The sequence below is a fragment of the Eleginops maclovinus genome, chromosome 13, assembly GCF_036324505.1.
Source record: "Eleginops maclovinus isolate JMC-PN-2008 ecotype Puerto Natales chromosome 13, JC_Emac_rtc_rv5, whole genome shotgun sequence".
NCBI classification, from domain to species: domain Eukaryota; kingdom Metazoa; phylum Chordata; class Actinopteri; order Perciformes; family Eleginopidae; genus Eleginops; species Eleginops maclovinus.
Window position 1 is genome coordinate 12,522,452 of NC_086361.1, and position 22,740 is coordinate 12,545,191.

At 40.6% G+C, this 22,740-nt stretch overlaps 1 protein-coding gene across 1 annotated transcript in view; it reads left to right on the forward strand.

The window, feature by feature from the left end:
* Positions 1–22,740, forward strand: part of trps1 (trichorhinophalangeal syndrome I) — a 104,552-nt gene that overhangs the window by 35,033 nt on the left and 46,779 nt on the right. Inside the window, exons 3-8 of the mRNA XM_063899828.1 lie at positions 10,927–11,625; positions 11,969–12,084; positions 17,093–17,705; positions 18,031–18,245; positions 18,686–18,896; positions 18,995–19,229. Coding sequence (XP_063755898.1) covers positions 10,927–11,625; positions 11,969–12,084; positions 17,093–17,705; positions 18,031–18,245; positions 18,686–18,896; positions 18,995–19,229 — 2,089 coding nt within the window. The remainder of the gene's footprint in view (positions 1–10,926; positions 11,626–11,968; positions 12,085–17,092; positions 17,706–18,030; positions 18,246–18,685; positions 18,897–18,994; positions 19,230–22,740) is intronic.

A 22,740-nucleotide genomic window follows, 5' to 3' on the forward strand; every position in this document is an offset into this window, starting at 1 on the left:
TTGAATGGATTGTTATTCACTAACTTAAAATGCAAGTTTGTGGTTTAGTCTACTCACATTTCTACAACCCACTTGGTGTGCGTGCGTGCGTGCGTGCGTTTGTGTGTGTGTGTGTGTGTGTGTGTGTGTGTGCGTTTGCGTGTGTGTGTATTCCTGGTTGTCCCCCAGCAACCCCCGAGCTCTGATCACAGGAAGTTGAGAGGAAGTTGTCAAGTCTCCGCTATACATATATATATGAACACACCTACACACACACTTGCGCTAGCAGGAGAAACGGTAGCAAAGAGTGAATAAAACAGTGAAGAGAAGCAACAGAGAAGGGGAAGGTGTGAAAGTCTTCTTTCATGTGCTCCTCTCTTTCTTTGCCAAGTGTGAAAGTTTCCCCCTTCTTCATCTTTTATATGTCCTTCAGTCTTTCACTCTGAAGCATCTGCCTTTTATTAGAAAAGTAAGAGGCTGATCACACCAACAAACTTGTAGCTAAAGGGTTAATGAGACCCGGTGCTGCAGGCGGGCCCAGGTGGAGCTGCATGGATGTAAAAGGTGCACTACAGGGGGAAATGGAAAGAAAAGCTAGACAAAATGCAAATGTCCTATTAATTCTATTTGATCAACTACCTGATGATAGCCAATCGTGGTGTTGTTTAATACAGGGTCACTTCCAGACCAGATACAGGAACCAATCAATCTTGCCAGCTTGGGTACAAACCAGAGAAGATATTCTGTACTGTACTGTGTGTGTACGAACGGCACAGGTTCATCAGGAAACAACTGTCAAGTAGGAGCAAATGTGTAAAATATGTGATTAGCTCACTGTAGACACACACACACACACACACACACACACACACATACACACACACACAAGCACACGCACACCTCTGTATGTGTTGACAGCAGTTGGAAGCCTGATTTCTTACTATAATTATTTTTTTTCCTTTTGAAAATAAATCCCTTTAAGTCTAGGTTTCTAATTGAATTTTAACAGGTTTAATTTGCAAGACAGAAACCAGGACCAGGAAACTATAACTTAATTCCCCCGACAAAATAATCAAACCCAAAATAACCTGAATTATGTATGGAAAACCTTCAAAAAATATGCAGCCTTTCCATGCAGCTGCTACACAGCATGCGGTGTTTGTGTGATGCCAAACTGTTACTGGCTTTCTGACCGTTTGTTAGGTGTGAGTTTCCACCGCAGTGTGCAGCACAACTGTTTGTGATAGTTTAACATTAAATCAATATCCTGAGACGGACTCTTACAAACCTCTGTTTTGTCAATTTAAGTAATGATGTAATTGATATGTTTTTCTTTTGTGTTTATATTGTGTATCTATATATTGTCAGTTCAAACATGTCGTGAAGCAGATACAGAGTGTGTGTGTGGGTGTGGGTGTGTGTGTGTGGGTGCGTGTGGTGCTAAGTTAATGTTCAGGAAGGAGCTAAATGAGGATTTAATGAAGTTGGATTATTTTTAAATAATGTCAATGATGAGATGCAAATGGTGGAACTAATCTTTTAATGTGGCCATATTAAAGTGGTTTTAATCATTAATTACGACTATGACTATGAATTCAATTGAGGTTGCTGCAGAAGTGTGTGAGTGTGTGTGTACTTGTTGTGTGAGTTTGTATTGAAGGATTTGTTAATACATTTTGAAGTCCGGCACTTATCTGGGTAGATAAACTTAAAAGAAATTAGATTTTTGTATGCTCCAGAAGTTTCTTTTCTCCTCGTCAATCTCCATTTTTTGACAGCACGTCGAGCAATCATTATTATAAACACCTCTGGCAGTTTGTGGTTTCAATGTTCCAACATGTGTGTAACTCTGCATCCCCAAGAAAGTTTTAAGAAGTATCGCTGAGCTGATTTCACACACTACATACACAAACACATTTAACTGTTGACGACAATTTGTTTAGCACAGTTAAAATAGTAAAGGTGGCATCACGGTGGTGTAGAGAGAAAGAGACGAAGGGGGATCCATTTTTAAAGTAGCTTTCTTAGACGTGACCACACACACATGGTATGCTCCACAGACACATTCACACACAGACAGATTATGCTATAAGGACCATAGCAGGGGAGCTCTGTGTGTGTGTGTGTGTGTGTGTGTGTGTGTGTGTGTGTGTGTGTGTGTGTGTGTGTGTGTGTGTGTGTGTGTGTGTGTGTGTGTGTGTGTGTGTGTGTGTGTGTGTGTGTGTGTGTGTGTGTGTGTGTGTGTGTGTGTGTGTGTGTGTGTGTGTGTGTGTGTGTGTGTGTGTGTGTGTGTGTGTGTGTGTGCACGAAGTGTGTGTGAGAGTGTGAGTGAAGTCAGAATCCAGACAGTCATTCCAGAGGCCAGACTATTGAGTCTTATAAACTCTCAGGTCACAGATTATTGAAATAGCAGAAGAGATATATAGTCTGCGCCTCTGTGTGTCTTCTGTTTCACTGTATTACTTACAGATTGCTGAGCAGATTCAGAAACACACACACATACACATAGATGGCCATACACCTGCACATGCATATCATTTCTGTACTAGTGGCCTTCATATGTGTGTGTGATGTAATACTGATTTATTTCAGCATCATTTATAGCCCCATTGGGAACTGAACCACCAACCTCGTGGCAGCTATTTCATTGAAATATTCTCACAAACACACAGAGAGTGAATTGTATAAGCTAAGCTAAAAAAAATACCTTGTTTTAACGTGCTTCCCTCTCGTGATTTGAATAGGAAAGCTTGGACAGCCTAATAGGTTCCAAAAGGTTCCGTCAGAGAAGCTGAGCAACCTGTTTTAATGCTCCCTTGACCCACCTGTGGGCCTCAGCACACACTTCAAAATTAAGTTTTACAGAGCGTGCGTCCCATGGTGTTTGCAAAGCACTTAGACATTTGCCTTTGCAGATGAAAACAGCTAGTTTGTTTCATGCTGAGTAAGTCACAGTGGGAAAAGTCGGTTTCTGTCACTTGTAACATTTCTCTTTCTTTTCTGTGTTGTAAAGTAAAAGAGTTAATTGAGCTTAGAAGCATGCAGAAATGTAGCTGTTTCAAATTGTAGGCCAGTGAAGAGAATCTCCCATGAGGGAGGTGGGGAACACCCTTTCACAGTAGTTTGAGAAGTGCACTTCACTACAGCAGCGTTCTAATACCAAAGATTCTCAGTAGCCGAAAGACAATGGTTATTCTGCACAGCTCCAGTTATGTGTCCATGTGTGTGTGAAACTAGAGTTAACCAGTGCTGCCTTTAACTTCCCAAAGGGCTAAACAGACCCCCTACAGAGTATTACAGACACACCCAAGCACACACACACACACACACACACACACACACACACACACACACACACATACACATACACATACACATACACATACACATACACACACACACACACACACACACACACACACACACGATACAGTACTCTGCTTCCCAGACCCTGTGTGGTGCAGAAATCCAATGTCCAAAATTCGAGGTCAGACTCCTCTAATAGACTTTTAATAAAGTTTGTTCAGTAGGGTTTTGGGGGGGTAGACCGTGAGTGTGTATTTCTCTTCATAAAGAATTCATGCGGTCTTCCCCAAGGGGTCTGTGAGGTTTTTTTTAGGGGGGGGGTAACTTCCACTATTTGTTTTTGGATCTGTGTTTTCTGCTGTGTAGCTGTGAGCACTTTTACAGCAGGTAATTGAGCACAATATTGATTACTTATTTGTTTTAATCATTTTTCTTTTATTGTATAATAAAAGAAAAAGAAAAAAAGAGATCATAAGCAATCAAGATCTGCAGATCAACACGGATCATTTAAGATCTTTCGCTAAAAGGCAAATTTTGTTTCTTCTCCAGTCTTAGAAATATGTGTCTCAATCAACATTGCTTAACACGAAGCAAAGAGAAAAGGATTTGTGAAAGCTAAGATCAAAATAAATTCAAACACATCAGATAAAACTGCATAAATAGTAGTTTTTGTTACTTTGTTGGTATGAGAATCGCAGGTATGATTGTGCTCATTGTTGTTTATACTGAATATATTAAAATACGTATTACTAGACGTAGTTACTACAAGACCTGGTATTAAAATAATGATTTTGAAAGTTGTTCCTCCATCTCAAACTGAAGATATTCAGATAGAAGCTAGATAGCATGACATCTAGCTTTAAGAAACATAGTATTCTTATTTGAATGATGTCTATTTGAACTCATAATGAAAACAAGTAGCAGGATGCATAAACATTAAATCACTTCCATATTTAAAAAACAAACAACACAGAACTAAAGCCCTGCTATCAACATTTACAAGTTTGCACACACACACACTCACACACACACACACACACACACACACACACACACACACACACACACACACACACACACACACACACACACACACACACACACACACACTCACACACACACACACATTCCTACACACACATGGAGGTTTGTGTAAGGATAGCCCGGAGTGGAGTAGAGAAATGGAGATTAAGAGACCGCAGCACAGAGGAGGGAGGGGGAAACGTACAGGAGTGGGCGGGAGCGAGAGATTAATTGAGAGAGTGAGATGAAAGATGGACAGATAGGGAGAGGAGCAGAGAGAGGGAGGTGTGTTCAAAACATCGATTAGTGTGTGTGTGTGTTTTTTTGTATGTGTGGAGGAGACCACTACATAGAGAAGTAAGCAAAGAGAAGGCGGAGGAGGAGAAGAAACAGAGGGAGGTATTGAAATGTGAACCTCTGATTAAGTTTGACATTTAAGATGACATATTTTGCATGCTGTTACCCCATTACAAATGAGTCCTACACATCGGGGGGGGGGGGGGGTGTGTGTGTGTGTGAGTGTGAGTGATTTGCTTGATCCTTGGCAGGGCTGAATACGGCCTCAGCTACCCAACAGATGAAGTGTGTGTGTGTGTGTGTGTGTGTGTGTGTGTGTGTGTGTGTGTGTGTGTGTGTGTGTGTGTGTGTGTGTGTGTGTGTGTGTGTGTGTGTGTGTGTGTGTGTGTGTGTGTGTGTGAGACTTCTGGCATTGATTAGGGGCCTTGCAGGCAACTGAAAGCTTTTAGTCTTAAAATGGCAGGTGGACTCTGTCTCGCACTGATTTTATGATGTCCTCCACTCTCTCCCTCCTTCTGTTTCTCTCTTAACCCCCCTCTCTAACTCCAATTAGACTTCTGCCTCTGCAAAATCAATTCCAAGCTATTACTTGTTCCTCAAAAACTGAAATTCTGACTCTACCCCACCTCACATCCCTGTTTTTCACTCATTCTCTAATCCAAAGCTTGAACTAATCACAGCAAAGCGTTGTACACTTGTGGACAATTTCTATTATTATCCCACCGCTCTAAATAGGCTCGGTTTCACGGTCTGATCTGTTGTGTCTGTGTGGCTACTGAAACGGTCATGTCGAGCTTTCATTAATAAGTTCTTCAGCTGCTTTCACTGAGGCGTATCCTAAAGCTACAAGCCACTTCAGCGTGACTGCCATGTTGTGCTTCAGTGGCTGTCCTGCAGGTAATAATCTGTGACGTTTTCATGTGAATATATGACGGCGGAGGGATGCAACACAGTCATGAAGGCTTAAACATTTGCAACAATAACAACAACAGCTGGTCCCTCCAGGGAAATCCCTTTATTCAGGAAGTGTTATGTTTTAGAAATTTGACACTAGTGGTATCTATTCGAGGTAGAGAAACAATATTCAAGCATGGTCAGCGAACAAAAAACTTAATTTACCTATATAGTGTATTTCTTGATATTCTGAAATGTCCTTTTATTTTGTTGTTTCAAATTATTGGATATTATTGGTAAAATTATTTGTTAGTTCATCTAATATGTTAAGAAAATTATTCCGTAGCATTACAATGCAATAACCCAAAACATCTGATGTTTCTATTTCCTCAATTATGAGAAATTATGCTTTTTTCTGTCTTGGGTGTTAGCAAACAAAACAATTTTAAGGTGTCATTAATTGTGAAGGACATTTTCTTTTAGTTTTGCAGTTTTTAAATTATTCTCTGAACATTACCTTTCTGCTCACATATCCAACCATATCTTTAGTGGATGGAAAGGAGGAAGTACGGATATGTTATGAATTCAGTTTGCTCTCAGATTAATCCAGCTAATTTGATTATTTTTCACTCCTAGTGAATCTGTGTAATTTATTCAGTGTGCCATTTGGCCAGGACAGCTCATCCCCACATGTCCACACATACTTACTCACCGCCTTTCTTTCTTCAAGCTTTCTATCACCTTAAACAAAATGAATTAAGAACATGACCACTATTTTATTAGTTAAACTGACCCAGGAAGCTTCACAGTGGGTTTCAGAAGCATTATGGTGCAATCAGATGACCTGACACACAAATCCATCTTGATATCTCAGACAAAATACTCCCAAAATCTGTTCAAAGGTTTTTGTAAAAGGATATCATTTTTGCTGGAGTAACTTCAAAAGCATTGTGCCGTAATGCATACTCACTTTGGAGATTAGGGGAAGTTTTAAAGTAGATATTATAATAGTGATCCACCTTTTGGGGATGCTTATTAGTATGTCGAGCTCATCTGCTTTTTGCTTCCTGCCTTTTTTATATCCTTTGCTCCAGTTTCTATCCGTCCATTTCCCCAGACAATCTCTCTTTTTTCTTTTTAAATTAAGAAAAAATATTCTCTTTACTGTCTCCGCCTCTTGAAGCTCCTGTCCTCCTTCCACTTCCTATCTTTGCTTTTATTTTAATTAAAAGTCCTTACCTTTTTCCTCCCCTTTGCCCCTTCTATCCTCTGGTATTTCTCTCCTCAGTGTACCCTCACTTGTAACTCACATATCTACCTTTTCATCAACTAACATGGAATCACATGGACAGAGATGGCAGTACAAGATCACGTTAGGACGGAGGAAATGTAGGCACAAAGATGTGAGACGATAATAAGAAGAGACAGAATGACGCAGATTGAGAAAAAGAAAGGAAAGCTTGAGAGGGATCACTCAGTGTAACAAGACCTTGCCTTTAGCGTTATTTCTTCATATGTTGCACATTAATCCTTTGTTTATGAAAGATTGAGATGCCAACTACAGCTGTCCCACGGGAAAGGGAAGAACAGAGCTATCTGAAGGCAGCAGAAATATGTGACTGTGTGAAGATACCCTATCAAACCCATCCATTACGCTGACTTCATAATATGCATTTAGAGAATCAGCTTGGAGTCACTGGATTATGACAGTTGAAATTTACTGGTAATCTATTTCTTCCATTAGTGGGATCTAAATTTGGCTCTGAATGAAAAAGACTTTCTTTGATTTCTCATGAGCTACATTAATTTTAGTCTTCTTCTGGTGCTCTGTGATAATCCTGAACACATTATGTGGTTGTATCGGCGTTGCATAACATTCGCACAACTCCAACGTTACATGAAACACCAAGACCCTTTTGATTTGATGGTAGAGATTTACCATCCATTTTCATTTATGGTGCTGAAATCATTGGATGGAGAATTGAAGCCCACCATTTATTTATTTTATCTTATTTTTTGGATTGATTTATCATACAATTATGTCCCAAAATTATTTTGAAACAGATTTTTAATATTAACTTTTTTTTCCCTGATTTCTTTTGAAGTTATGGGAATTGAGTACCATAGAGGTTTTTATTTTAACTTTGGTTGTAAAAAAACAAGCAAGTTGGGTGAAATCAAATCTTGTTGGAGGGATTAATAGCGGGGCAACTGTGATCAAATAACCAAACAGCGATAAATAACCTTTTAACAGATGACACAATCGATTTACCCTTACCTTGTTCAGATATCTGACTGACAGAAACATCCCAACCCCCTCAGTGACTCCTCCAGTGGATGTCTTGAGGTGATTGTTGGCAATTTAAGATAAAAGCCTCACTTGCATCGGGACTAATTGTACTTGATGGAAATGATTAACTGTCACATTTATCCTCTCTGTGGTGTTGAGGCCATTGTGGTATATAGGGTCTAATTGTAGCTAGTAGCAGTAGTTGTTATGTGGTATGTTGTGGTGGGTTGTACCTAATTGTAGTTGATAGTAATGGTTCCAGTCTGTGTATACAGCCTGAAGCAGACAAAGGCAGTACTGCGACACACACACACATCCAGAAACAGGCACATATGGCACAGTCTTTTAACACACACCTCTTCCTCTTGCCGACATCCTGGAGCGCAGCAGCCATATGCAAATTAACCAGCGATGCCAATGTCAATAAATGAGAGAAGGCAATGTCACTCTTACTAATTCCCTTCCTGTTCTCTTCACTAAAACTCTTCATAATTTTCTCATTAGCTTTTCGATGAAACTTTTTGAGTCATCGCTGAAATCATAGGGGGCAGATGGAAACACAGTTAGGTCAGTCAGGGCTTCTTATGTCGGGATCTCAGCTTCATTGCTTTACCACAACGATCTGTAGTTTTCCACTGTGTGTGTGTGTGTGTGTGTGTGTGTGTGTGTGTGTGTGTGTGTGTGTGTGTGTGTGTGTGTGTGTGTGTGTGTGTGTGTGTGTGTGTGTGTGTGTGTGTGTGTGTGTGTGTGTGTGTGTGTGTGTGTGTGTGTGTGTGTGTGTGTGTGTGTGTGTGTGTGTGTGTGTGTGTGTGTGTGTGTGTGTGTGTGTGTGTGTGTGTGTGTGTGTGTGTGTGTGTGTGTGTGTGTGTGTGTGTGTGTGAATGATGAATTCTGACTGGGTGTGGTGAACATCAGATGAGATTTTCCTCTGCTCCCTGCTCTCACACACACACACACAGTGAGTGCCAGGGCTGGTCTAGGCGTGGGCCCTTTCAGACATAAATTGCTTTATTTTAATAGTTGTATGGTAGAGAAAGAAGGAAAGAGAAAAAATGGTAAAATACTATAAAGGCTATATAGAGAAAATTGGATTCAACAAAGAGAGTACTGCTCTTTTTCTCTGTGTGTATTTTATCTTCTCTTTTTCTTCTTAATTCACTGGATTACATTACAGGGTTGTTAAAACAGGGTCATTAAAATATTTGTATGTCCATCCACATGTGTTTGTTTGGGGTTTTGTGATTATCTGTTCTCAACTACATTCCCTTGTCCTTCTCTTCCTTTAGAAGCGTGTGAGTGTTTGCAGTCTGCTATCAGTAAAGGACAACAAGCATTTATCTCTCACACTAACACACAGTCAGTCACAGGGTCGCACGCATGCTATCTCCACACACATCATCAAACATGCATTACTCACACAGACACACACAGACACAGACACACACACACACACATACACACATACATACATACATACATACACACACACACACATTCAGTGTGTTTCCCCCTCATATTGTATTGATCTAAAAGTGATCAGTTGTTGGCGTCCATCAGGCGTCTGTTGGGTTTCACTGTGTTTATTACCACACACACACACACACACACACACACACACACACACACACACACACACACACACACACACACACACACACACACACACACACACACACACACACACACACACACACACACACAAACATATACATACAAAGTAGCAGCCTATGGGTCAATGGGTTGACTGGGACTACCACTGAATATGAACTGAATGACCACAAATAAACATGCTTGCTCACACACACACACACACACACACACACACACACACACACACACACACACACACACACACACACACACACACACACACACACACACACACAGTATCTCTCTGTCATGACTGTTGTGAACAGAACGACCACAATTGTTCTCTTTTCAAACAAAAGGAACATTATGGTTTAACATAAAACACATGGTAAGATATTTGATGGCTTTGTATAGTGATTATAAGGGAAGGAGGGGAGGGGAGGGACGGTAGGGGAAGAGGGACAACAGAGGGGGGAGATGGCAGCAACAGAAAGAAAGATTTTAATGACGGAATTACTGAAATTATTGTCGCAATTATTCTGAAATGCGAAAGAGGGTCAATAGAGAATTTTAAATAACGGACTGAAACGTAAGGTACATGCATTAGTAAGTGCTTCTTTTAGCTTGAAAGGGCATTTTACACTGATTATAATGGTGGAGAGGGGTTGATGTAGAGAAAAATCTGAATAATGGGATTTAAAAGGAGAATAAAGAAGAGGAGGGAAAATGAAGGACAGGAGGTGACGCAGGAGAGTTGAGAAAATGAGAATTTTGGGAGCCAGAAAATGAATGAAAGGCAGAGATGCAGGAAAGAAAGAGACATTTGGAGTGCTTGAGGGGATGAATTGCAGTCTGCCGCCTCGTTCATCCATCTTGCTGATATTGGGTGTGTGGTTTTGATGTGGTTGTCTGTTGGCCTCTCTCCCTGTCTCGCTCTCATCTCCCTGTCTCCCCCATTTCTGCCTCACCCTCTCTCCACCACCCCTCCCTCTCCGTCCCTCTGATATGGTTTGCGTTTTGATGTGGTCATGCGTTGAAGATTCTCACGGATGGTTTCCATAACGATAAAAAGATTCACTCCCTGGTTTAAGCGAGGGATAAAAAGGCAAAAAAAGTTGCACTTGCAAGGATGCGAGAAACATCGCCACACACACCCCTGGAAAAATGTCTCACAGCTGAGATGTTTCTGATTTGCTGGGACTGTTTTTCTTTGACGAGGTTTGTGGTTGAGGATTGTCGCAGATTTAAGCGTTCAAAGAAGTCGGTAAATTGAATCAAAGCTATGCTGTACACATACATCATTGTCAGAAACTGTATTTGCATGCGTTTGTGTCTGTAATCCAGAGCATTGTTTTTGAGTTGTGCAGACACCTTGGATCTCTTAGTGTCTTGATTTAAAGGGATTATGAAAATCTGCTCGATATTTTCATCTCAAGCAGATCTTGTATTCATAAACAATGTATGGCCTTTATGTTTTAGTCAAGGCCAACATATCAACCGAACAACAAAACATAAAAAATCACTTTTTCTCTCTCTTAATTTTTCAGAGATGGTGAGGAAGAAGAATCCCCCTATCCGGAGTGTGGGAGGTGAGGAGGAGGAGGAGGAAGAAGAGGGGAGGAGGCCAGCAGGAGAAGAGGAAGAGGAAGGAGAGGAGGAGGGGAGAGTAGGAGCGGAGGCCGAACGAATAAACCGACCCTCCGAACCAGAATCCTCCGACCGGATCAGAGGAGATGAGGAGCAGGAAGAGGAAGAGGGAGAGAGCGAGTGCGTGTCCTCGTCTGTCTCTCCTTCATCCGTTGGCGAGCGCTACAGCAATGAGGAGAGAGGAGGGAGTAGGAGAAGAGGAGGGGGGAGAGCCAGACAGGTGGGAGCGGCGTTGACTGACAGACCCGAGAGCCAGTCGGAGGCTGAGGATGGGGAGAAGGGGGTAGAGGAAGGGGAGAGGAGCGACAGAGACAGAGGGGAGGCAGATCATCTCTCTGCTCCCCACCTCCTCCCCAGACAGGAAGGAGGGGAGGAGTCGACAACCGACACCCCTCCACTTTCCTCCAGCCCCTCTCCAAAACTCCAGGACTTCAAGTGCAACGTGTGCGGTTACGGTTACTATGGCAACGACCCCGCTGACCTGGTGAAGCACTTTAGGAAGTATCACCTGGGTCTGCACAACCGCACACGGCAGGATGCTGCCCTCGACACACACATCCTGGCCCTCCACAACATGGCCCCCCAACACACACCTCTAGGTAACTCCAGCTTTACGTCTTCACTTGTTTTAATGCTTATTTATCCGTGGTATTTTACATTTACAGCTATTTTAACATAACTGCAAATGTATAAACAGCATGGATACACTTTCAAGTGTTCTTAAATTGTAAGGCTAGATTTCATTTATTATGATTTTGTAAAATTGTTTTTCTGTATGCTCCGATTGCATCAGTTTCCTGCTACAACAACTTGTTGATTGTTGATCTAAAAGCTCCCCTTCTTCCCAGACATATACTGATATTTTTGTGTCTCTGGCAGTCTGACCGCTCTGTGTTTATCTGATTCTACACGTCTGACCCCTGCATGTGTTTCTGCTCCCAGATATACAGGCAGGACAGGGCCAGAGGATCCAAGCCAAAGAGTTGGGGAAGACGAGACCAGATATTCACATTCAACCGCACAGGGCCGTCATGATGAATGGCACATATGACGTACAGGTAAACACTTGAAACCGTCATAAATACAGATACATAGATTTAAAATGTGTATGTGCACAACTTTGTTTTCACCCACTCACACTAAAGCGCATGTGTACCATTAAAGAAATGTACCACAACACCTGTCTAAACAAAGCAAGCAGAAATGGAGCCACCTCCACAATAAGTAACAAGTAAAATATAAGTAAAAAGAGAAGTGAAAACACAAAAACCATAGAAGAAATTACTTCATAAAATTGTCTCAACTGTTCTTGTTGTGTGACGGCATTGAATTAATTGGAAAGAAGGCTGGGACACCGACTTGCTGTCTTGAGTAAAGCCTTCACTCCTCAGTCCAATAAAAAGCCTGTTTTATTAGAAAAGTGAACAGTTGGGGCCCTTCCTGTACATTAATGTAGTTTAATATATATATGTTCTTCTCTATATCTGTGTTGCACACTTGGACACAAAAGGGACTTCCAGGCGTGCATGAGTTTAAAATAGTTCTGTACTTCTGTTCGTTATGTGGAAATACAGAAACACAAGCACATCACTGCAATGCAGCTGCATACTGTTTGCTAGGTCTAACGAGTGACGGACATTATCAACATTCACCCACACTCTTAAACTTGAATAAAACATAAAATATCACATGTGTGCTTGCATTAACAACCAGCGAAACACACATTCAGTCTGACATTATTCTGCACAAATACTCAATTTTTAATCTAGCAAGCTACAAGAGGTTACACTACTGATTCCCATATTAGCGACCAGGTGAAGCACTGTTTCACACGACACACTCTTTTTACTCATTTACTTCTAGACTCGGATATAAATCCCATTATGTACAGTAGCGGTATGTTACTCTTACACATTCGTTTTATATCTCTGCCACTACCTTAATGCATCTTTTTACTACTTTTGCTCACCTATGGAAATACAGAAACACAAGCACATCACTGCAATGCGGCTGCATACTGTCGGCTAGGTCTAATGAGTGACGCCTGTGCCCCTCCTACGTCTTCACCTAAAAGGACCCTTAAGCTGCCCTAAGTGCCTGTATGAGCCTTACTCATTGTAACCGTAACTTGACCTACTAAAATATTATAGATGCTATTGCAGATTGACACATATATCAGAACATTACAAATGATCGAATACACAAAATACTACAGTGCTCATAGCAAAAACATACAGTTTCCATGTCAATTAACATTCCAGTGTCCATCAATATGGCCAACATTTTTGAGGGCCCCACATCTGCATATGCTTACAATGGCTGCAAACAATGTGTGGTTATTTCATTAGAGTTCCCTGTCCATGCATACCAAAAGGACATTCAATTAATAAAGATAAGATGCCACACTGATGTTAAAAAAACCGCAGTCTCATAGCAACACAGATGGGTCCATAAAGATATCAAACAGTGATAGTGACCAGCTTTGAAAAGCACGCAATGATCTACATGTTTCGATACAGTGCAGTACTAATGCATCTGTTTAACATCTTTGCATCTGCTTTTTATTAACTACAAAAAAAGGCCTTCCGTTCTGTGACAGAAAAATTCAGAATATGTAGCTTTCCTCTCGTTGATATCAAAGTTACTGGGACTGTTTCTACTTGTTTTTGAACAATACCCAACTTTTAAAAGACAAAGGTTGCAATAACACTCACATTGCGGCATGATACAGTTTGACATACTGTATTAGAAAACTTTAAAGAACTCAGAATGGGTTAGACACTTTAATCCAAAACAGTTGACACATTGATTTAGTTAACAATTCACTATAAGCATTTCTTGTAATAAATCTGTGAATTTGGGCCCATAACTGAACTGGGTAATTTATTGGGTCGAACAATCTGCAACCGATTTGTACGTAGAGTGTGTGTGATTTGGACAGAGAGGCATTGTGGTGCACGTTATAAAGTTTTATGGACTGACAGATGGATAGACAGACACAGAAAGGTAGGGAAATAGCGCACCTGGCAACGGGCTGCTCAGACATGTACATCCGTGCTCTGGCACACACACACACAAATACACACAGGTTTACAGTCTGCTTCTCAAATCACTTAGAGGCAATGCATATGTACATACACAAGCACTGTATTCATCATAGTGTTTTACATTATGGCTAATAAATGCATATCCTGCGCTAATCCCTCATATTCATGACTCAATTTGTAAAGAATTTTAACAAGGACCGGTATCCTTTGGGAGCTACTTAGCAGGATAATGACAGGAATTCTCCAAACCGTCAGGTGCATTTCAACCTTCCTTCCAGATAAATGTCCTTCATATATTAAAAGATGATTTAATTTCACATTGTTATATAATACTCCATCAGAGCACATTAAAAAGTCAGAGGAAATTCGCAGCTGCAGTCTGGACAAAACAGATTGGACAACCAATGTGAGGATAGTCTTTTAGGTTTTCTAAACAGTGAAATCAACAGTTGTTATTGTAGTCAGTACAGCCTCAGACATAGTACGATTCAACTTTATGTATTTATATTCTCTGAAACTGGCTTTACATGTACACAAATGAATTATTGTCTAATGTTAACTGATACTTTTATGACAGTAGTTATAATGTAATTGTTCTGAAAGACTGCAAAATGGGCGGTTTGCTCTTTGAAATGAATTTTCAATTGCTATAATAACTGGAAGTGTCTGGGAGACAGGTCTTCTTCGGGTCATCATGCGTAAATGAGATGGTCAGTATGAGACATTGAGTTGCTTTAATGTAGCAGGAAAATTAATCCACCATCAGAAATTGTAAAATACACAAAGTATTTTTGGCGTCATCGAATTTAATGAATGCATTTACTTACTGAGTTGATTTCAAGTTTTATGACCAATGCAATACGTTCTGTAAATATTTTGCAGCCTAATCATTTTTTTCCCACGGTTTTAGAGGTTATAACATCCTATTTCTCATCAGCTAATATGCCATTTAACATATAACTTCCAAAATAACCTTAAAATGTAATTTCCCTCGGACTAGTGCAGTTTCGTAGCAATTGCGTCAAGGGTAAGAGCGTTAAATATGCGTGAACAGTAAGATTTTGTCTGAAGAACTTAAACAGGAGGATCTAACTTACATCCATATGTGTTTATATGTGTGCGTGTATATGAGGAATAGTCTTAGGGTTTCATTTTATTTAAAGGAGTCTGTAATGGCAGTAAGTCACGTAATGGACGCAGATACACATAGCAGTCAAGCACACACACGCGCGCACATATTCAGAAATAGAAAATCCAGTGGGCTTAAGTCGTCATTATGAAGAAAAAGTGAAAGTATTAAAAAAAACACGAATGAAAGGGGTCTCTATTCTCTACATCCCTCGCTTGCTTTTTCTCTCTCCCGCCCACGTTTGGAAAATTCCATGTTGTCATTTGCTAAGGCGAGAAGCCCCGTCAACCAATGACATTGCAGGAAGCGAGACGCTGGGAGGAGAGGGATATGGGAGAGAAGGAAAGAGAGATGGAGGAGGAAAGGTTAAAAGAGAGTGGAAGAGACAGACAGAAAGGCTTTGAAACCGGTACTTATAATCGACTGTAAGGCAGTGTAATGAAACAGCTGTCAGACACATTTAACTTTCTTTTTCTATCTCTGTTCTCCAGTAGTGTCTCTCATCATTTGTCTTTGTCTTTCCTACACCTTCTCCCCAGCTCTGCCTTTTTTCTTTGCTTACTTCACCTGACTCCACCTCTCTGTTCCTTGACTCGAGCACTTTTCTTTCAACTTGTCCTCATTTCTCTCTATATCATTCCCTCTCCCTCTCCTGTTCCCCTTTGTGTCTTTCTGTCCAGTCTCGCCTGCTATAATTACTTGATGTGTGGCTGTTCTCTAATTGCCTGGGCAGGGTATGTGGGACGTGATGATTGGATGATTGCTTTTATGAGATCACACACAGTAATAGCTCTCATTTAGCCTTCTGAATTTATTCTCTTTAACAAAGCTGAAATTAACCAATATATTAAGCAATATTTATTTTGGTCTTTTTGTAGCATGTTTAAATGGTTATTTTTCTCGCCATCTCACTCTGCGTCTTTAATGCCATTTTTGTAATCTACGTGCTTTAATTACTGTATACGAGCACAGGCAATAGCTGTCAGTGCTTATTTCCGGCTCATGGTCCTTTAGTTTTAATGAAGTTTTAAATGCGAAAAGGGAGAAAGCATAATTTTCAGAGTCTTATTTTTCAACAGAGTACAAATGATGACCTGGATGACAAGAACAAATGAATAATAAAAGATTCATTTTGAAAGTACATTAATGATTCAGAGTTCATTATGAAGAGGATGAAAAGAAAATGTACGCAATAATTTAGTAATTGTAATAATAACCATAACGACATTTGCACTTGAAGTATCAAGCTTAATGAAAAAACTGATATAACCATATGTCCTCACTGACCTAAAATGAAGCTTACCGGTTGCATTTTGTCCTTGCCAAACCTCCATTACAAGACTGCCAATACTCAGCATTAAATCAAAGATCTGTAAAGAAACAAATCCATATACTAAAGTGTTACGTCTAATGTCAGTGTTGGACTTGCCAGCATGCCTGCTCACCAGTACAGTCAGCAGCACACTATAATCTCCTAAAGTCAACGGGCTAACCTAATAAAAAACAGACGAGTGTCAGGTTGCTCGCTCAGTAATGCAAAATCTTGGTCTGATACTTCGGATACTACAGTAGAGCCTGATAGATTTGTTATTGGTCAGTTGGTCTGAGCAGCCTTTAATTATCTACAGTGACATGTAGAAAATGATGGATTACCTTTGTTTTGAGCTCATTTCACATGTCCCTCAAACATATACTGCCTAGAATTAAAAATGACATTGATGAATGTGTTATTTGGTGGTAATGTTGGTGTTGCCAAGTCATGTTTCTTTTACTTCACCAATATATTTTTCAAATTCAAATAGTACGTGTGTATGATATACAGAGATTCATTTTTGTATCCAGATGTTACAATTTTCTTTGTTCTTTTCTTTCTTTTCTGCCTGTCAACAGGTGACGCTAGGTGGCACGCTAATTGGGATTGGCCGAAAGACCTCTGACTGCCAGGGGAACACAAAGTACTTTCGCTGCAAGTTCTGCAACTTCACCTACATGGGCAGCAATTCCTTAGAACTTGAACAACACTTTGTGTCCTCGCATCCAAACAAAGTTAAAACCCCGCCAAGCACGCCCCTGCTGGCCTCCAATAACCTGGCATCACACGACAACCAGGGGAAGGGGAAGAGTCAAATCTTGGACGGAGCAGAGCGAGTGGCAGTGAGAACGGAAGACGATTCCTTGGCTGGGTACTACATCCCGGTCAGGGCGTGTTCAGAGTCGTCAAGCTGGACAGGGGAGCCGGGTCACGATGCTTTGCAGACGTATTATTGGTGTAAATTCTGTAGCTGGAGTTGTGAGTGGTCAGGAGGCTCGGAGAAGTTGTTAGAGCACTATGAACAAAGACACAGAATGAGCACGGGAGGGACGATGAGCCCCAGCAACTCTAACCCTGGGGGGATGGAGCGAGAGAGGGACAGAGGAGGGAGAAGGGAAGGAGGAGAGAGAGGCCATGTGTCCTCCAAAAGCCGCAAAGATCTATCATCCAACCCTTCCGGCACGAGCCAAGGTAATGAAACATGAGAAAGTGAAATGTGGTTGTAAATTGCTTCACGTGCTTTTCAGTAGAAGGTGGCTACATTAATGGAGAATAAGATTAATGATCATGTGTAAGAATGTTAAATAGCAGTCTGATGATTGTTACTTTTATGATGCTCTTCCTAGAGACTGTAGTTACAGTATTTGCTGTTAGAAGCACTACAATAACGCTTAACCCTTACTTTTTATTGATTATAGTACTTGACACAACTTGCCTCTCCTTGTTTCCTGACTCTTGTTTTTCTACCCAAACACCGTTTTATTTAACAGGCCTTTGCTCCCTTTTCTGCTCCTAGGAGACCCAAACAGCAGTGATTCAGAGGCAGTCGTGACCAGTTATAACTGTCAGTTGTGTGATTTCCGGTACTCGATGGCCCACAGTGCTGATGTGATCGTAGTAGCACCGTTACTACTGCACTACCAGCACAATCACTCCATCCACCGCTGCTGCATTCAGCACTGCATGTATTGTCCACAGGGCCTCTGCCAGCCGCAGAAGCACCTAGGGGAGGTGAGATTATTAAAATATTCAACATTTTTATTTGCTTGGTGTGTTGCCGTTTGCTTGGCAATTAGAAAGGAGCTGTTCTGTAAGCACAAGAAAATAAAATGTGATATATGAACAAGTGTAAAAGTTAATTGTTCCAATCTCCAGACTAGTTAAAATTCCCCCAATCCACCTACACACACACTCCTCACCCTCCTTTGCGCCAGCTGCCAAACGGGGCTGCTGCAGCTGTTAAAAAAACAAAGAGGATGGTTATCAGCCAACGTTTGGGGTGGCATCATTCAGTTAACGATGCACGTTCATACTAGTCCCCTCGGAGATCACCTGTCCATACAAAAACACAATCCCTTCACAACAGATGTAAACAAAGTCGAAATTCATATCATGTACAAAGTTTTATCAGAGACTAAAACATGCTACTCTTAACATTGTCCAATCAATAGGTGTCTCACCCATTTGCCTGTCGGAAGCCAAACTGCCCTAAATGCTGTACGAAGTTCCCTGCGTCCACCAAGCAGCAAGACAGCATGGGATCGAAACCAGCCACCTCCACCTCACCCAGCATGACCCCTCCTTATCCTCGAGGTGACTCTGGTGTGATTTCAGGATCAACTTCTCACCCGTCAAACCCTTCCCATCCTGTCGTTACACAAGGTATTCATACATTATCAGGCATTTTTTGCCTGTCAATACATTAAACCTGATCCTTTTCGTCTCTTGTTTCTCATGGGTCCTGTTTTTATTTTATCCAGGTGTCACCCACTTGTGCGACCAGTGTGCATTTGCCACCACCGACATCGACGTGCTGCTCCAGCACTACGAAAGCTGCCATTCCCTGATCAACCTGAAGGGGGCATCCCCACATGTCAAGGCTGAAGAAGAGCTCGGGGCCGAAAAGGAAGGGGCGAGAGGGGAAGAGAAGGAGTACTCTTGTACAAAGTGTCACTTCATCACAGAAGTGGAAGAAGAGATTTTCAGACACTACAGGTAGGAGACAGAGAATGGGATTAGAAAAAACAGACATTTAATAATATTATTGATATTATATATAATTCCAAATGATGTCATTTTCCCCCAGGTTTTACTCGTAGATATTCACAGATCTGTTGTTTCTTCAATATTTTACTATATCTATACTGAGATGAGATACCAATTCAGAAATTCAACAACGTTTTGAGATTATTTCCCCTCTCCGGATCTATGATAGTTTTGTTTCTGTTTTCAGTTTTTCAGCCTCTGGATATCATCAAAAACATTTTTTGGCCCATTTCATTCTGTGATTTATGACATTGCCTTTTGTCAGGGCTAGAATTGTGTACATTTCAAAATTGAAAATGAGCCTTTCACTTTCTTTTCACTATATCAGCACCAGATTCCTTTACCTGCTGAGTTATCTATGGCTTAATCTAATCTTGGAAACAACTCTGAGACACGAAACTGTGAAAATCCATCAATACCGATTAAGCATTGCACTCCTGTATAAACACCAGTCTGGATATGGACATATATTTTTTTAAGCATCAAAGTTGATGCAGCAGAACCAAGGATTTCTTCTTTTATTCCACACGTTTTTTCTCTTCAGAACCTGCCACCTACGTTACGCACAATGCAACTTGACGGCTATATTTCAGACAGAGATTAGGATAGGTTATAATAGCTGCAGGAAAATGTAGCCCAGAGCAGCTAGCCTGAAGCACAGAAGAAGAGCAGGTACAGAGGCCAGATATATTTTTCATTTTCAATTTTTTAGTCTGAGTTTTCCCCAAGTGATGCAATTAAATTGCATGCAGCTCCCTCTTGAGCCGCAAAAGGCTTTGTACAACTTGTTTTACTTCTGCAATAGTACTCCCCAAGACTTGTAAACAGACTTTGATTTGTAAAATTGGTGTTATCTTATATTTATGACTCCACGTTGTATTTACACTGACTATCCTTCCTGGAGCAGCTTTGTCTAAAGAGGATCATCCTGTCGGTATGCAACCAAAGACCTAAAGATGGGTTGAACCTGTTTTATTTTTCATATGATGCTCAGCAGTAAAACTGTCTTTTGACTTCACAGTCTGAGTACTGTATGTGTATGCTAAACCTACTAAATAAGTCATAAGCTCAGTTTCACAGACTTTTCAAAGCCTGAAAAGGTCAAAATAGACTCAAGAGCCAATTTGTTGCCCACACAAACACTCACACACACATGATTTTACAGTGTCATAGCAAGCAAATGATAGAGAAGGCAATGAGTTGGGGTGGGAAAAAGAGAGAGGGGTGGTGTGGGAAACTTGGGACAGGATACATACTGTGAGGCTGAAAGGGACCTCAGGATTGTGTGAAATCTTTTTGAATAAGTATTGATTTAGTTTGTAGATCTGAATTGCTTCTTGATATATGCTTGTAAACAGAGTCACATACACAAGTTGGTTTTCTTGCTTTCTGGCACACACAAAAAGTTACAGTCTGACAGCCATCTAATACAGTTTTCTGCCGCAAATCAATGAAAGATGTAAGTGTTTGATTCATTTCAGGGTGATAGCAGAGAAAAGAAGAAGATGGAGAGCAAAGGATTAGAGGTACAGACAGACAGGGAAGTAAAAAAAAAGAAAGACGATATATTGTTTGAGCCAAGGAGAAAGAAAGACAAAAAAGCCAGAGTGAAAGTGAGAGAAAGGCAGAGGGAAAGTGGGAAGAAGACGGAGAGAGGGTGACAAAGCGAAAAGGCAGAATGGGAGAGTGTGAAGGGTATTTAACAGTCCACTCACGTCCTTAACAAAATCTTAGCTCTGAACCTCTGGGTTAAAATCAAATAAAACTGAAATAAAGCCAGAAAGTTTCTCACCACCAGTAAAATCACCCAAACATTAAAGGATTTTAAGAGCAAGTTTCAGAAAAACAAATTCAGGATTTAATTATAGGGTGCTCAGAACAAAGGCCTGAGGTGTCGGGGGAGAGAAGTTACCATGTGAAACAAACTAATCAATCTCCCTTTCAACTTCCACACACAAACACCCTTACTGAGGCAGTGACATTTGTAAGGGATAGATAAAAAACCAACAAATACTCATGCCTTTGTTGTGACATTGAGAATGTTTGGGATCAAAGTGCAAACATTTTATTACACTTTCTAAACAAATGAAGGGAACTTATTTAACACCTTTTGGTATCAAAGAAATACTGCCTTGCTCTGACTGTAATAATTAGCGCTGCGTTTGTTTATGTGTGTGTGTCAGATGCAGGTGTGTGTTGACCTCAGAGACGGCAGGGGTTGTGACCCTGAACACACACTTGTTATTTGAGAAATTTAGTTGATGCCGAACTATTAGATTGTCGACTTAAGGTGCACATACAGTACCTAAGCAAAACATGTGTGGTATGTGCAGGGTTGCTATCACATTAAATGACTGTTGGTTAGCTTTTGATGGCACATTAAAAGCCTAAAGGAAGCAAATGACAAACTATGTTTTTAACTACTTTAACAAGTGAAGTGTGTCCTTCCATGAACTACATAGTCCACTAACGCAAACAGAGATTTTGGAGAGAATCATGTCCTCTTTCATATTTTCATAGGGCATATTTAATTCAATATTTGAAGAAACACATAGGTTCTGCTCAGTTGGATTGGACCATTACTTGTTTATATATCTATATTTATCATGTTTATGTTTGTGTGTGTATGAGAGGGCATACCAGCGAAAGAGCAAGTAAAGGAGGGCACCAGCCCATGTGCGTGTGTGCGTGTATGTGTGTGGTGATGACAAACAGAGAGTCCACTGTCTTTGTTCAGCATCTGGACACATTTAAGTCTATTAGGTACAAGGTGTACTTTACTCACACACAAATTTCTACAAATAACTTGACTAGTTTGATCTCATCAAGATGTTTTTAAAGCTTCAACTTGAATCTGTCATTACCTAGGAGGTTTGTTTTCATCAGCACTGAATAAAGGACAGAATAGGAGTAAAACATGTATACAGAATAAGTGAAAAGGGCACAAATCGGCACTGCATTTAGTTTAAACTTATACATTTCATTGATTGAACCTACATTACAATTTAACTACAATTTTCTATTTTTTTTCAGATACATTCCCCCCTAATTCTGCACACTGGTCCTTTTAAAGTTTCATTTATGTGTTTGCCTGCATGGAGAACTGTTTTGGCAGATTCTCGTGACGAATCCATATGCATGAGAAGGGCTGGAACAGAAAAATTACAATTTCATAGTCCTTAGATGTTTGCAATGAAATCTTTTGAATGATTATATTCCACTGTTCTAAAACACTCCAATAGCAGAATGTCTGTAATGAGAAGTCACTGTTCAGGAAATCTCAAGCGAACACAAAACAGTAGTGTCGAGCAAATTGCTGCTTTGGATGAGATGTGAGTGAAATGGGTGGAGAAATTATCATCTTACGTTGAGTCAAACATACACACGTGAATTATTTGCAAAACAATGCTCCAAATGCACTCCTACTTCTGCATGATACAAATAGAAAGGGCATGTTGGA